Source organism: Eulemur rufifrons, chromosome 1, assembly GCF_041146395.1.
Source record: "Eulemur rufifrons isolate Redbay chromosome 1, OSU_ERuf_1, whole genome shotgun sequence".
Lineage (NCBI taxonomy): Eukaryota > Metazoa > Chordata > Mammalia > Primates > Lemuridae > Eulemur > Eulemur rufifrons.
The window spans coordinates 18,156,450-18,172,524 of NC_090983.1; the positions used below are offsets into that span (position 1 = coordinate 18,156,450).

Here is a 16,075-nt window from a genome sequence, read left to right on the forward strand (position 1 = left end):
GAGCATCCCCTATGTCATAGATGAGTAGCTGAGGCTGAAGACCACAGAGCTACTAAAAGGGGGAGCAGGGATTCCAACCCAGTGGTCTGGGACAAGAGTCCACCCTCCTAACCACTAATAATGACAAATGTTGCTGTTACTTGCATAGCACCTGCAGTTTTCAAAGCCCTTTTCATGACACTGGGCCATCAGGGACTCACATGCCTTTGCAGGATCCTGGGCAGGCCCGAGTCCATTCTGGGTAGGCAGGAGGGGCAGATTGTGTCATGGAGCAAACTAGGGCTCAGAATAGCAGGGTGAGCTGCTCACGGCCACACAGCCAGCAGTTGCAAGTCTGGGTCAGGAGCGGATTCCTGGTCTGCCTGCTCCCCAGGGAGCCCTGGGCGCTTGATCCTGATGTAAGTCCCTGGCGTTTGCAGGTGGCAGGCTTCTCTTGGGCCCCTCTTTCTAAACAGCTAGCTTCTCTCTTTGCCAGTGGGCCTGGGATTTGTGGAGGGTCTGTCCATCCATCTCACCCTCTAGTCATCCCACCAATAACTCTCTCCTGGGCGCCTACTGTGTGTCTGGCATGTTCTACATGCTGGGGCTGCGGGGTTCTTTTCTGCCAGAGTTGTCAGGGTCTCTTGAAGGCAGGTGGGCATGGAGTAGGCCTGGAGCTACAGGGCGGAGAGGACTTTAGATACCATCTGGCCCAACCCTGCTCTTTCGTAGACAAGGAAACAAGCCCTGAGATTTTAAAATGACTTTCCCAAGGTCTCTCAGTGTCAGATCTGGGGCTGGAAGGCACTGGCTGTGTCACGGATGAAGGGAAGGGCGTGCTATGAACTGGCCCCAGAGGAAGCGCGGACTCAGCCCCAGCCTGCTGTCTTGCTCTCCGTCAAGGAGAGCGATGACTGGTCACTGTAGTGACTCTGCACTCCGGTCTGACGCATCACCCATCCCGGGGAACTGGGCAGGCCACCAGTGGCCATCTTTGTGAAATCCTGAAAAAGGGCTGATTTTCAACCGGGAGGGGCAAACTCTGGGCGTTGCCTTCCCCAGAGGATGCGCAGCATGGGGAGAGAGGTTGGAAATTCCAGCTTGTGCAGCCCCTAGGGCTGCTTAGTCCAGAGAGGGAACACAGGGGATGGGCGCAGAATGGGAGCGAGAATATGTTGGCCTGGTAGGTGGAGGTTGTCACGCAGAAGAGGAGACCTGGCTGCAAAGAAGCGCCTTCTAATGCTTAAGATGGCTCACTGGGAGGTTCTTTCATGGAGCATCATGCACTCACTGACACCTCTCAGGTACAAGGCACAGTGCTGATGGAAGATTCCCTCCTGGGGGAGCTGCCTGGGTGACAGTCCTCAGAGCCCACTGAGGTCCTGCCCCCAGGCTGGGCTGTGAAGGCACAAGGTCCCCGAGGTCAAGGCATCCCTGAATGTGCTAAACACCTCCCCTGGGACCCCGACTTGGAGAGGCCCAAGTTGGGTGGAGGGCCCTGCCCTCCGGGACCCTGCTGGTCAGTGGCAAAGAGAGAGAGAACTATGCTATGGAAATTAATTAGTGCCTGACTCTGGGCTTCTGACCAGAGGGAGCCTTGGGGTGCAGGGGAGGAACTGATCTCTCTGTGCTGTGGAGGTCGGGCCAGTCTAAGATCTGCGCAAATGGAAGAGAGGAGGGAGGAAGGGGAGAGCGTGTTCCAGTTGGTGGCAGAGCTGAAACAGAGAGGGGCAGGGCCTTGGTACCAATTGCTGAGTCTGACAGAGGCCCGGGGCAATCTAGTGTAGGTGTTTTGGGCTAGTCTGCTCTTGCTGGGGGCACGAAGGGACAAGGCAATCTTGTATTACCTGGGCTCGAACATACCCTCGGTGGCCCTGGCTGGGACTGGTGACAGGAACAGTGAGAGTACGGGATGGAGGCAGGGATGAGCGTGGCGTGAGTGGGCCCGAGCAGCTGTGAGCAGAGTCTGCGTGCCGGAGAAGAGAGGGCAAAGCAGTGGGGTGGGGGTGGGGGTGCGGGGAGCTCAATTGGGGAACTTGGACTTGATTCGCTAAGCACTGAGGCCACCCTGGGTCCCTGAGTGGAGGAGTGACCCAAAGCGGGGAGTTAGGGCTGGGAGTCAGCTGCCAGCTGTGGGGTGGCCTGGCAGGGAGGGCTGCCAGAGGAGGGCAGGGCGATCTGGACGGGGCTGGAGGGGCTACGCAGCAGGGCTGCTTACTCCAGGGGGCCGGGGGTGGGTAGGAAGGCCTCGGGAAGCACAGCCTCCCAGTGCCCTGGCACGGGGGACGGGGGAGGACAGCCACATCCAGTGGGGGGCGTGAAATATTCCAGCCTGGCCCGGGGCCAGGGCTGGTGAATGTGTGCAAGCCGGCCGTGGTGGGGGTGTCCACGGTTGCCGGCCTCAGCCAGGATTTGGCCCCTGGGGGTGAGTTGGGGGGAGGGGCCGAGGACAGGAGTGAGCTTGCCAGTCCCCTCCCCTGGGGGTACAGGGAAATCAGACATAACTTTCCACTTAATCACATCGGGCCTGTTCTTTTCCTCCAGTGGCCTCTGCCTGCCTGGGAGAGGATGTGGCCCCTGCAGCAACTGAGCCTGTACACTTGGGGTCGCAGGCTCTGGCTGCTGGGTTCCCCTGCCACGCCCCGCTCCTGCCCCACCTGCCCAGCGCCCTCCCTCCAGCCCCTGGCCATTTGCTGCCACTTCCTCAGATGGAGGCTCAAGGTGCAGCTCACAGTCAGCTGGCCGCTCTCCCTGGAAACTGAGGCCCCTCATTTGCCAAAAGGGGTTCGAAGTGCTCCTTCTAGAGCCCTTGTGACAATTAAGCCAGGATGCCTTGGGAGGCACAGAGCACTGAGAAAGAGTCTCTCTGTTGTTTTTGTTATGATCTCTGTTGATACTTGGCCTTCAGGGGGCTGTGGGGACCATTAAAGGAGGCACGGCTATCACGTGCCATCTCCGCCAGCCACGCTCCCTCTAAGTGCCCCGTAAATGCCATTTCCCTGCCCTTCCCTTCTGCGCTCAGCCCCCGCCCTGCATCTGCTTATGGCCCTATTTTTGGAACAAGTGAGCCTGGAATAACTTTCTCTGGGTCCTGGGTCTGAGGCTCCCCCCTCCCTATCTGACGGGCAGTGCTGCGGTGACCTCACAGTTCACTGCCATGGCGGTAGATGTGATGTCATGGGGTCTTTTTGGCCCAAAAAACTGCCTGGATTCCAGGCCTCCCAGGGGGCCGGAGTGGGGAGAGCTGGGTGGAAGGGGGCAGGGTGCGAGGAATTTCTGGACGGAATGTTCCTCTGGAGGCTGAGGCTGCGTTCTGCCCCCCAACCCCCCAGCCCCGAGCTCAGGCTTGGGCACCCCCCACCACCCTGCCGTTTTCTTCCTCCAAAACAGCAGCCCACAGATGCATTTTTCCCAGCCCACCCTCCTTGCAGGCCACCAACGTGTCCTACTACGTGAGCCTCCAGGCAGTCATCCCAGCCACCCCTCCCATCCTGGCCCCTCTTTGGGCCCACACAATGGAGGAGGGTACAGGCTTGTATACAGGGGCCATGCTTGTCTTTTTTTGGGAAAAAAAATTGAGGAAAGGATGTGCAGCTTCCCTGTCCACGCTGCGGTCAACAACCCCTTAAATTCAGGAAGTTCTCTCTGTTGTCTGATCTCAATTTCTCCTGCTGTAGCCCAGTTCCTGCTCTTCCTGTGGAAGTGCAGTGAGGAAGACTCTCCTGAGGCCTGGGGCACAGGGACCGCTACAGATAGCCGTCCCCTGTCAGAAATCTTGCTCCCGACAGGGGGGCAGTTGGTTAGGAGTGACAGGAGCTGACTAAAGGTCATTGCCAGGGAGAGCCGCCATAGCACGGGGGCTGAGGGGAGCAAGGTTCAGACACCGGCTCTGCTGACTGGCTGTGTAGCCTTGGGCAAGTCATTTAGTCTCTTGGGCCCTCAGTTTTCTCAACTGTAAAATGGCGTAATGTTGAAGATTGATGACGGGGAAAGCAAAGAGCCTGATACCGTGTCCAGGGCACTGCCGGCACCTAGTGAGTAGTTGTTCTTGCACCCACTTTATGAGGAGGCGTCGCCAGGCCAGTGCCGCACTGGAGTGGGGAGAGTGAGGCACCCGCGGTGCAAGGCCTGGGTGGGCGCCGCTCTCAGGATTGTCAGGTGCATGCGCAGGGCCTGAGAGTGATGCCTGCAAATGTTTTGTGCCCAAAGTGCCTCATCCTGGTCCCTGCCTTGCTCCAGACACCTTAATTTGGGACCCTAGGGCAGAACCATGAAGAGCAGGGCTTGGCTTTTAGGTAGCGCTAGGTAGAAACCCTGCCACCTGCTCCCAAGCTGGAGTCTGAGTTGTCCTGCCTGGAGGAAGGGGGATTCTGGAAGGATTACAGAGTGGCTGCCCTCACTTTGGAAAGCCTAGGGACCTATGCTCCAGGCCTTGTCCTGGGACTGGGCAGCGAGTGGGGCCAGAGGGAGGCACTGTCCCTGTCTGGGCTCCACCTGCTCCATCCTGGTGCTGCTGCCGACTGCGGGGAAGGCGGAGAGGAGCCCACAGGAGGTGCCAGCTAACCCTGCCTGCGGGCGGGCTGGGGACCAACGGCCAGGGCAGTGGGGTGAGCTTGGCAGTGGGCTCTACACATCTGGGAGCCGGCTCCTGCACTGCCACGCACCTTGCCATGAGGGGCTAGGCACGTCCGTCAGACCTCTCTGTGCCTCAGTTTCCCCACCTGTGGAACAAGTCCCTCAGAGCTGATGTTCTGAGGAATGGCGTGCAAGGATGTTGTGTTTGTGTGAATGTGTGTGTGTGTTGGGGGCAGGGTGTAGAAAGGTCCTGACCAAACACTAAGCGAAGATGGCGGTTGGGGGCTTTGGTTCCAGAGGGTCCCAGGGGTGCTGGCTGTGTCATGCCGAGCATGGTGGGGCATCGGGGAGACAATGAGAGCTCCCTTGGTTATTCACTCGACAGGCATTTACAGAGGGGCCCCAGCGTGCCAGGCAGTGTTCTGGGCTCTGGGGGGGAGAAGGAACTTACATTTTAGTGGGAGAGACAGACTCAATGACACAAGCAAGTCAATATATAGTGCGCTGGAGTGTGGTGAGTTCTAAGGAGAAAAATAAACCAGGGAAAGGGTAAAAGTGTGTGTGGGTGTGGGGGGGGGTGTTGTGGGATGTTTAGGGTGACAGTCGGGGCTGAGGGGGTCTGTGCCAGCCATCGGAGCTCTGGGGCTGCTGCCTTGGGTGGCCACAGCTCCAGGTGGCCCAGGGCTTCTCTAATGGCCCCAGCCTGCAGGCAGAGCCTAGGCAGGGGCCGCCTCAGGGGCCCCTGCCCTCATGTTACCAGTCCCTTGCCTTTTTCCTTCCAAGTAGGCTGGCAGTGGTTGGGAGGCGGAGAAATAGGACTTCAATCCCAGGAGAACGGGGTGGAGGGCGGAGGTGGGGAGGGCAGCATGCGTGCTGGGCCGTGTTTGCAAACTCTGCAGGATAACTCGGGTGTTCAGGTCAGGAGGGGTTTTTGGAAATTTTTAGCTCCTCGGAAAGCATCTCAACCAGTAAGTTGAAGGCATCTGATTGCTGGCAAGCGTCGCCCTGTGGCCGGCCTCCAGCTGGCGCAGCGGAGGGCAGGGGCAAAGGGGATGGTGCTCAGATGATCGCTGGCAGGAAGAGAAAGTTTCTCTTGCACTGCTGAGGCCTGTGGTTTCTAATATTGACTCCGGCTCCCTTGTCTACACCCTGCCCGACCCAGGAGGGGTGGGGCAGGGTGGGCCAGAAAGGGCCTGGGCCTTGGGGACATGTGGGTGCCGCCCCAAGGGTGGAGCCAGTAAGTAGCAATCATCGCTCACATGCACTGAGAGCTTCCTGTGTACCAGGCACTGTCCTGAGTGCTTTATTTCACTTGATCCCCACCAGATAACCCCGCGCAGTCCCACTGAGGAGCAGCAAGGACAGAGTGACCTGCTCAAGGTTGCACAGTAAGGTAGCAGCTGGAGTCAGCGTGTGGACCTGGCTGTCTGCTGCCAAGGTCTGTTAGATCAGCCCGGTGGCTCTCAGGGTCACCTGGGACCTGCATTACCTGGAAACCTGTAAGAAATGCACATTCTTGGGTCCCCCCGTAGGTTTGACTGACTCAGAACCTCTGGGGCAGGGCCAGGCTCCGGTGTGGCAACAGTCCCCCGGTGGTTCTGATGCACCCGTAAGCCTGAGACCACCTGGCTCACTCTTTTCTGAGAGTGGAGGCCCGTGTGGAGGCTTTACCTGGAGGAGGTGGAGGGGCTCTTTGGGGGCTGGAGCAAGCCTGGAGCAGGCGCTTAGTCTCCAACATGTCCATCCCACTGCATTTTCGTCCAGTCGTGGGAGGCTGGGTGGCCAACGGGTCGATAGTGAGGGCTTTGGAGTTGGGAGACCTGGGTTCACGCCTCAGTTCTGCTAGGTAGACGCTACCCGGAAAGGCCCCTGTGATCTGCCGTCCCGCTCCCCTCCTCCCCCCAGGGGACCAGAGCTGCTCAGAGAGGAGGCAGTGGGGCCATTCTGCCCAACCCAGGGTCTCCATGTGAGCCTGACGGAGCCCTGGACATGAAGAGACAGGCCGGGGGTGGAGAGGGGTGGAGTGGGCTGACACTGCTGTAGAGGCCCCCCCGCCAGGACAGGGCCCCCCAGTAGAGGGATGGGGGAGCTGGGTGATTGTGGGAGGCTGAGGGGATCTCCGAGAGCACAGGGCTCACTTCTCAGCCTGGGACAGGGACCCCTGGGGATTTTCTGGTGGGCTCATTTGCCCTCTGCCCAGTGGCCTGGGGCCCGGGAGGTGGGACTCTGGGAGGTGAGTGGGTTAGGGGTCAGGATTGGGGCTGACCTGGGAGGGCGCAGAATGTGGATCTTTACGCCTCCTCCAGAGCCATCCTTGGGCTGCAGGTGGAGAGAGGAGGGTATACGGGGAGTGGGGAGTAAAAAGGGTGGGCCCATATGCCTCCGCTACCCCCTGTTCTGGACCTGGACCCCATCTCCAATCTACCATCTACCAGGGCTGCCTTGGCCCTGAGCTGCTCAGGAAGTTGCATGCCCTGGAGGGAAGTCTGGCCTCAGCCTCCGTCTTCCAGGCAGTCGGGTAGATGAGTTGGGCCATTTCCAGAGAGAGCACTGCTACCTTCGGCTCAGCCTATGCTCCTCCTCCTTGCCCATCTTGGCCCACTTCTGCTCTCTGGTGCCTGAACCTTCCAGAGGTCATGGTGTCCATTCCCCTGTCTTCAGACACAAGCAGCTCATCCCTCGGGTCCCGGGGCTGGGAGCAGACACTGCCTGTTCTGAGATAAGATCCTAAGCCCTGTTTGCGCTCACCTGTGCAAAGGTTTGTTCATAACCTTTCGTCGTGCTCACGTCCTTCTGTGCCATTCAAGGGCCCCATAGTCACTTTGCTGAGTTGGAAACGGAGCCCTGAAGACTGCTCCAGGGGTGGACCTGGAATAGGCAGCTTCTCTTCCTGTTATGGGGGCCCGAGGAGCCCACCTTGCGGAATACCTTTGCTGGGAAGCGCTTCTGTGGGTCTGGGCCGAGGAAGGACGGCCTCAGGGTGAGGCCGAAGATCTGTCAACAGCGGTTTATTGGTGCCCATTGCGCATAAACCATGGGCCCTGGAGGGGGGAGTTTTCCAATGAGTTGATAACAGTGTTGCTTTGAATCTCTTTTGGATGAAGGTGGGATAAAAATCATAAGTACAGCAGTAGTTGGGGAAATAAGACATATATTTCCATAATGAGATTATACACACACCAAGGACCAGATAAGTGGCAAAGACAGTGAGGCTGATTGGAGTTCAGAGGGGAGAGAGATTCGACACTTGCTGGGTGGTCAGGGAGGGCTTCGTGGAGGAGGAGAGCCCTCTATGCAGGAGAAGGGGGGAAGCCATTCCGCAAGCCAGGACCCGGATGTGGGAATAAACAAGGAGGGCCTGGGGCCAGGTCTGATGGAGCAGGGCCTTTGTGCACCCACACAGGGTGTCTGAAGGGTGGGCAGCCTGGAAAGCCCGCTGGGTGCTAGGACTCCTGCAGGCTGCTCTCCCCAAGGTGGAGCTCAAATTCTGCCGTCACTGTTAGAGTTGATGGTTTGGGGTTACCCATTTAACTTCTCCTTACCTGTAAAGTGGGCTAAAAGGTAATAATGGTACCGACCCCCCTGGATTCTTGTCATGAGTAAACAAGACAGTGTAAGTTGCTCCTTGTTGCTTTTCGAGGGGTCCGAGGCTGAGTCCAGAGGCACGGCGCCGGGCGCTGAACATGCGTCCTTGTTGGATGGTTCTAATGCTATTAAGATTGTTTTTCATTTTCCAAACTCTGTCCCCTATGAGGAGCCAGCTGGGTTATGTCTGAGTCTCGGGGGCATTCTGCCCATCACGGCCACCAGCCCTGGGGAGAGAGCCAGTCCCAGGGCTGTCTGCCCGGAGGCTCATGCGTTTCTCCCTTTGCCCGCAGCCCATCACCACGGAGAGTGCACCCAAGAATGTAGTGGACACGGTGAGTGATGGCAGGTGGGCGGGGCCGGGCACAGCCTGGGCAAGGGATGAGGATGGAAAGTGGAGGGTGGATCTGGAGGAGAGTGAGCCTCTGTGGTTGGGGGCATCCTTCTGGTAGATTTTGGGGCCCTGGGGGGAAGCGGTGGGGATGCTAGTGACACCGGGCATCTGACCGTCCCTGTGTGTTCAGGGATGGGCCTCTGGGGAGCTAGGCAGGCAGAGAAGGGGAGGCTGGTGGTTCAATGTGGGCTTCTTTATTAAATATGCAGAATGTGGGAAAGCCAGGCAGCTCTTCCCAAACATCTCTCTGACCTGGCAGAGAGACAGTTTCCTCAAGGCCACATGGAAGGGGGGGGGGAAGTGGGTGCGTCCTGTAGTGGGGAAACTGAGGTTAGCTGCTGAGAGGCGTCTCCTGGCAACGGCCAGCATGAGATCACGGGCTTGGAGTTGGAGGACTTGGGTTAAAATCCTGACTCTCCCAAGGTTCTAATTGTGGAACTATAGGCAAGGCATGAGCCTGTCTGTGCCTCAGTTTTCGTATCTGCAAAATGGCGGTAATAGTATTTCCCACAGGAATAGTCATGACACGCAAATGAGAGAGTTTGACTACCTCTGAGAGGCTCTTGGTGGATAAAGACATGTTAAACAAAAACCAAAGTTCCCTCCAGGCCTTTCTGCCAACTCACCGCCCCTCCCCCAACAAACCCAGCAGGTGGGAGGCCTGGGTGTCCTGTGATTATTTTCCTGGACTCCCTTCTCTGACTGCCTCTTCTCTGTCTACAGGGAGAAGGAGCCTCCCGGGGTGGAAACACACGGAAAAGCGTGGAGGACGACGTAAGTATGGAAGGCTGCGGGAGAAGGATGTGGCTGGGCCCCTGCTGGCCAGGGGGAGTGGGCGGGAGGTGGGTAACGTCTCAGACCTGTCCTTACCCCTCTCTAGAGGGCTGGGCAGGGGTCGCTCAGCGCGCAGGGCTGAGATTGCAAGCAGGCCCGTTCACTTAAGGGCTGGGCCCCAGTCTTGGCTTTGGCCTCCATCTAAGCTGGATGCAGAGCTCATCTGTCCATGACTTTGCCGGACCTCCATGCCCCGGGGTGGGGAGGGAGGAGAGAGGGCAGCTGCTGCGGAAAGGGTAAGGAAGTGGGCAAAACCACAGTGAGAGGGACCAAGGGTGAGCTGGAAAAGGACCCCTGGGCTCTTAGGGGGTCATTAGACCTTGGGAAGTTGTAGGGTCTGCTTCTCTGGAGACAGGAGTCTTTGGAAATGGCCAATGCGTCTGTGTGGCTTCCATGCCACTGGTTCAGGAGGAAGCTGGGAGACGGGCTAGTCAGTCTCCCGGCCTCCTCCTGCCTGCATTTGGGGGTGACAAATGGGCAAATTCCTTAAATGGAAGGACCCCACAGAAGGATACAGGGGGCTCTTCCAGGACCAGCATTGAGCCGTGCTTATGACTGGGCTCTTCTGCAAACCCCAGGGGCAGACCCCCGACCAAGTGGCTTCCCCTTCTTCCCTGCTCTCTGTGACAGTGTGCCCTGTGCTGGCCCCTCCATCCTCACCCGCCCTGGTCTGCAGAGGAACAGGGAGTGGTTTTGGCGGTTGGCACAGGGGTGTGGGGGGAGTTGTTCAGGGCACGAGGCCCTATCATCTGACAGCTGCCTGACCCACTGCGGGGAGGGCCCTGGAGGGAGGTGTAGGGGGAGCGGAGGGGCAGCTCCTGCAGGCAGCCTCGCTCCTGTGGTGAGCCCACGGTCACGGCCACCGCCGCAGTGCCCTGGGCAGCCTCGCACAGCCCGCCCTGCAGAGTGGAGGCGTCCTGAGGGCCCCTCCGGGAGGAGCAGGGAACATGCCTCTTAAATTAGCGGGGAAGGCTCTGTTCAAGGTATGCGAGGGCTCCTGTGGGCACAGAGTGCTCATGTCATTGGGGAGGGGTCCCTGTCCAGGGTTGTGATGTTTCTGGGGCTGGGGTACAGGGAAAACTAATTTTTTTGTGTGGCTACTACTGAGGGTGAACTAGCTTAGGGTGCTCAGAGCATGTAATATGTGCTCAATAAATGTTAGCCATTCTTATTCCTGCTATTTTGACTAAGGGCAGGGGACTGGATGGGTGTTTTTAGATCCTCAGGACACCTTTGTATGGCAGATGCTATGACCCCATTTTATAGATGAGGAAACTGAGGCTTGGAGTTGCGGGATGACTCCATGAATGCCATTCCATCCCCGGGACGGCTGCTTGGAGCTGGTGTTGTCCAGGACTCCTAACATTTGGCCAGGGGACAGTGATAGGGTGTGAACCAAGCCTTTTTAGCTAATGGTCTGGGCACACTTAGGAGTCAAGTTTTAGGGCTGCTGTCCGCCATGTCCCCAGCCTGGGCCAGAAGGATCCCGTAAACTAGAGCCACAGCAAGAGAGAGTGAAGTTAGACACCATGAAGAACTTTTGCCTGCAAGTGTGTGTATGACCTTGGTCGTAGGGAAGAAAGAGGTAGGTGTTTGGTTGTGACTGGAGGCTATTTGATATTTTTTAGAAGAAAGTTTTGGTGATCTGGGCCAAATGTGTCTGGGTGGTGGAGGGGGGGGTGTCTTGTTTGGATATGGAGGAAGGGACAAGATGAGTTTTGGAAAGGTGAGCAAGCAAGCAGATTCCACAATGGCCTGCGTACGGCAAAGGAAGGCTCCCGCCAGGTGACCCAGGGTCATCGAGTCGGTCCCCTGCCCAGCCACTGGGCTCTCCGCAGTCAGCCCGCGTGAGGAGAACCTGTTTTCAAAGCGGCACGGCTGCAGCCCTGGGCCTGCTGCCGCGATAATGTGCCTGTTTGCTGAGCTGTTTGCCTGTCTCTGGCCCGCAGCCCAGGCCTCACAGGGCAGGGGTGGCTGTTTTCCTTTGACAGGGTTGGTGTGTAGTGGAGTTTGTGCATGGTGTGCTGTGTCGCACTTTGTTTTGGAAAAATCCAGGCCGGTGGGCAGGAAGGAGAGAGGAAGGGGTGTGGCTGGAGGGGTTGGGATGGGGGGAGGTTGGACACAGCTCCCAGAGGAGATGTAGGAATGGGGCCGGGCCCCTGACGTAGGTCGCTCACCGATCTCCGGCTGCCTGACACGGCCCCTGGTGTTCTCTTACAGACCCTCCTCCCAACTGTGCCCCCCTGGGGACTTGGTCTCAGGAAACAGCTTTTCTTTTGGTCCAGAGCTGTTGTGTTTGGTCTGTGGACCTTAAAGGAAGGCAGGACTCTTCCCACAGAGGCACTGCTCCAGACCAGCCGCACCCGAGGCCGGGGGGTGGCCGCTCCGTGCTGCACGGCGGTGAGGAAGGTAGCAAGTAATGGGACCTAGGCTCACAGACCCCTGAGCCACCCGGGGATGTCTCAGTGATGATTAGCTCCTGCCTGCAGTGAGGACCAAGGCAAAAAGAGTTGGCTGAATCCGCAGCAGGAAGGATAAGGGCTGGATACCAGAAGGAACTTCCTGACAGTGAGAAAGTGAGACACTGTTTTTGAGGAGGCTGTGGAATCTCATTTCATGGTGTTCTTTCAGCAAAGGAGAGACTGTTTTGGAGATGAGGATAGGGGAGGGTTCTGTCTGATGTCTAGAGTGTTGAATTAAAAGTTCTATTACTGGTCTTTCTTGGGAGGAGCTAGGGGGAAGTTCAAAGTCATGTTTCCTCTTGAGTTCCCCAGAGAGGAAAAGAATGGGATTAAGCCAGAGAGTTTATTTTTCTTTTTAAAATAAAGTTTGTAAAGTCCTGTAGTAGTTCTCGCTAGGGACTCTAAGTGGAGTAGGCAGGAAACCACGTGAGCACTGTGCTGTACCCATTTTACAGATGGGTAAATGAGACTGAGCCTCTACTCCTCACATGGTCTGTTGATGAGTATCATTGCCCCGTGGAGTATAAGCTCTGTGAGGTCAGGGACTTCACCTCCTTGGTCCCCTGGTGCCTAGAACGTGACCAGGCACACAGCTGGCGGCACTTGGTGGATGTTTGCCAAATGAGGGAATGAGCACGAAGACTGGAGGTCCAGGAATGACCAGATGCCTTGACTCACTCCCACCTCTCTTGTAAAAAGCCTACGTGATTAGGCATGCTTCAAAAGGCGCCCGTCTCCAGGCCCGTGTGTGAGGTCACCTGTGTGTTTTGGAGCGTGCGAGTGTGTGTGCTCACACGCCGCCCCTGCCCCAGCCCACTGGTTGTCCTCTGAGTTCTCCCCGTGGGCCTATGTGCACCAACACTCAGACGTGTCACCGTGCATGTCTGTTCTCTGCCAGCAAGGGTCACATGCCCCCATACTCTGCTGAAAACAGGAAGCCCCGTCAGTTCGAGGGCAGCCCAGTGATTCATCAGGGGATGACAGTCCAGCTGTTCGTCCCCCAGCCTCTGCGGTGGGGTCACTGTCCCGGGCAGCTTCCTCCCCCTGCCTCCCCTTCCTGGGCCCGCCCGGTGGAGCAGAGTGGGCTTGGACTTCGCCTTATCACCTCTGGAGGCAGCTTGGCCAGACTCTGTTTGGGCCAAGTTTTTATTTATCTTCCCCGGCTTTTTTGGGGTGGGGAGGCTGAGGAATGCGGAGTGTTGTAACGTTTGGAACCGGGCGGGGGAGAAACGGGAGCCAGGTCTCCTGTCCTGCTTGCCCTTCTTACCCCTGCACCCTCGCAGGCTCCCAGCTCCCCTCAGTCCCCCAGTTCCCTTGCCAAGCCCGTCTCAATGCGTCCCATTGTCTCCCTCCAGCTCCCGGGGCCTGGTCCCGTGCTCCCGGCCACACCTCGCGCCTTGGCTATGCTTGCGGCTTCCAGTTGTTCTAAGCAGCTGTGGTGGCTTCCTCCAAAAGTGGCTGTGGATCAGCAACAGATGCAACCCGAGGGGCTATTTATAGCAGGGTGGCCCTGGGTCTGGAGCAGGGCCTAGGGCCTGGGGAGAGTCAGGGACTCCTCATCAGGGACCAGCGCGATGGAGATGGATGAAGTGTTGGGTTTCTGCGTTCCTCTGGGTCGGTAGTTTTGGAACAGCCTGGTTTTGGGCTTGAAAACAAACACAACTGCCCCTTAGCCTCCCCCCACCCTGCCTCCCTGACTCATGCAAACCCAAGTCCTTGGGGCCAGAAGAGCCGTGGAGACCAAGAAACTTCCCGCCCCGACAGCCCCACTTGGCTCTTTCCTCTTCCTACTGACGCCGCTGCTGCGCTGTTCAGAGCGCGGGGGCAGCAGAGACGGAGAGAACCGAGGACCGGCAGAGCCTTCTCCCTGGCAGCTGGATGGAGAGTCCGCTTAGGGCAGCTGCCCCAACCTGGGGCTCAGCTGGGAACTGGGCATCAGAGCCCACCCACCCTGCCTCATAGGTGCTGCAAGCCCAGGAAAGGCTTTAGGGGGATCCTCTTCTTGGGGCTCCAGTGGTCAAGCCACAGGTGGGAGTGTGAACCTTGCCTGGCCATCAACTTCCCAGGGACCAGTGGTGAGTTCCTCCGTGCCTCAGTTTCTCCCTCCTGGGCAGGTTGTGGTCCTGTCTTCTCCAAGAAGCAGCTGCAACTTGGTGGCTGGGAAAGGCTGGGTTCTGAGAGGCACGTGGGTGTTTGGAAGGTGGGGATGGGTTCAGAGGCTCAGGCTGGGCCTGGGAATCTAGAAAGTGGGCCACCCGATTCTGCCTCTTGTGAGGTGACCAGAAGGATGGGGTGGCTGCTGGGGGTAGAGCTGATGCAGAGTTTTGATTTTCCATAGAGGTGTTTGGTTGTAACTACCCTCTCAGTAACTACCCTTTAACTGTACTTGATACTATAGCAACAAGAAACAATAGCTGTCATTTACTGAATGCCAGCTATGTGCAAAATGCCTTATATGCATAATTCCTTTGAATCCCCACTGCAAGCCTCTGAGGGTTGTCCCGTTTACGTGTGACAGTACAGAGGCCCAGAGGGCTTAAGTAACTGGCAGTGCTGCCCAGTGGGATGCGGGAATTTGGACTCTGGGGTCTGTGGGGTTCTGATCCTGTGCTTGCACCGTCGGATCATCCCGCTGCCCTGGGATGTTCTGGGCACCAGCTTGGGTCCATTTGCCTGTTGGGACAGTCGACAGCTGTGGAAATGGAGCGGGTGAGACGGGGTAACAGACGGTGGCAGCAGGTCCTAGGAGCGTGGCTCACTGCCTTAGACCTCATTTCTCTTCCTGCCTGACACATTCGGCTGTTCTCATCTCAAAACCTGATTGAAGACCCCATGTTGCTGCTTTCAGAGGGGAATGTGGGGTGGTAGCTGTCGGGGAAGATAGCTTCAGGGCTGGACTGGATCGCTGTCACTCTCATCTGTCGTTTGTTTCGTGGTTGCCGTGTGTATCCTCACTGGGGGCTACTGTTGCGACAGCCAGTGAGTCGGTGGGGGGGCGGTGAATGCGTTTGCGTTGATTTGGTGACTGCTGAGTGCGTTCTCAGTGCAGAGGGCACCAGCCGGGGGGGAGCGGTGCACTCCTCAACATCGGGATTTCTTCCTTCGTCTCTCTGGGGCAGGCAGGCACACTCACGTGGGATTGGTGTTGACGGCCTTGGCTTCCAGTGGTTGCAGGGCAGAGACAGAAGAGAGTCATGTTTGGCCATGGCCCTGGCTGCTCCCGTGGACAGCTCCCTGCCGCTGTCCCCCCACTGTCCTGCCTGCCTCTGTTAACGCTGCTTCTCCTCTCTCTCTCTCTCAGGGCTCCACCAGGGTCATCCCGAGCGTCCAGCCCCATCCCCTGCCCATCAGGTAGGCCTGGCCTTCGTGGCAGGTGGGTGCAGGTGGTGGGGTCACTGTGGGTGTTCCTGTCAAGTCTTGCCTCTGGGTCCCCCATAAAGCCACGTGCAGGGAGTGTGGGCAAACGTGAAGGCCACAGGAGAGGATGCAGGGATGCACTTGGCAATGGTCACGCTGTGAGCTCCAAGCCAGGCCTTGCGCTGGACTCTATTTCTCTGCATGAGCTCACCTTGTCCTTGCAACAGCCCTACAAGGTAAGTGCCTTATTCCCATGTGGCAGATGAAGAAACTGAGTTTCAGAGAAATGAGGTGACTTGTTAAATGTCACACAACCATCGAGAGGCAGTGCTTGGATTTGCGTTCAGAACTGGTGGGCACAGGCCTGTGCTGGGTCTCACTCCTCTCTGCAGACAGGGGTTCCTGATGGCGCAGAGTCGTTTGTAAGAGGAAAGTTCTCTAGCTAGCTGGCGGGCGGGCGGGGCGAGGCTGTACAGGGGACTTCATGCCTTGCCCACCCAGGGTCTGTCTGGCTCCTTCCCTGTCTGCCTCCCCTTCACCCACGGAGGCTCCTGAGTCCAGTGGCAATGCCAGCCCTGGGGTGCAGCTGAGGTCCCTGGCGGTTGTGGCCCAGCTGCCAGCTGCCCACAGACTGCAGGTGGCTCTCAGAGGACCTCCTCCTTCCCCACAGCTGAGAATAGCCTGGATGCGGGTGGGCACAGCGTGCGATGCTGAGGCTGTCCAGATGGGAGCGCGGTTCTGCCTTTGCATCCTTCCGGGGAACCAGCCTGAGGACAGGGGCAGGCCAGGACCCAGGACGGACCACGTCTGACGCATGCCCCTCACCGCATCCCTTCTCGCTCCCGCTCCCGTGCCGAGTGAGAGGCTGAAACCAAGGGAGCTCAGCTTG

General features: G+C 58.0%; 1 protein-coding gene across 9 annotated transcripts in view; it reads left to right on the forward strand.

Annotated features, from left to right (window-relative positions):
• The window catches only part of TNS1 (tensin 1), a 167,018-nt gene that overhangs the window by 61,758 nt on the left and 89,185 nt on the right, over positions 1 to 16,075 (forward strand). For 8 of the 9 annotated variants that reach the window (XM_069480915.1, XM_069480934.1, XM_069480923.1 and 5 more), the window contains 3 exons: positions 8,433 to 8,474; positions 9,257 to 9,307; positions 15,131 to 15,180. In XM_069480915.1, coding sequence (XP_069337016.1) covers positions 8,433 to 8,474; positions 9,257 to 9,307; positions 15,131 to 15,180 — 143 coding nt within the window. Of the gene's footprint in view, positions 1 to 3,564; positions 4,014 to 8,432; positions 8,475 to 9,256; positions 9,308 to 15,130; positions 15,181 to 16,075 lie in introns of those variants that run through there. The other variant, XM_069480536.1, reaches the window with a different exon arrangement.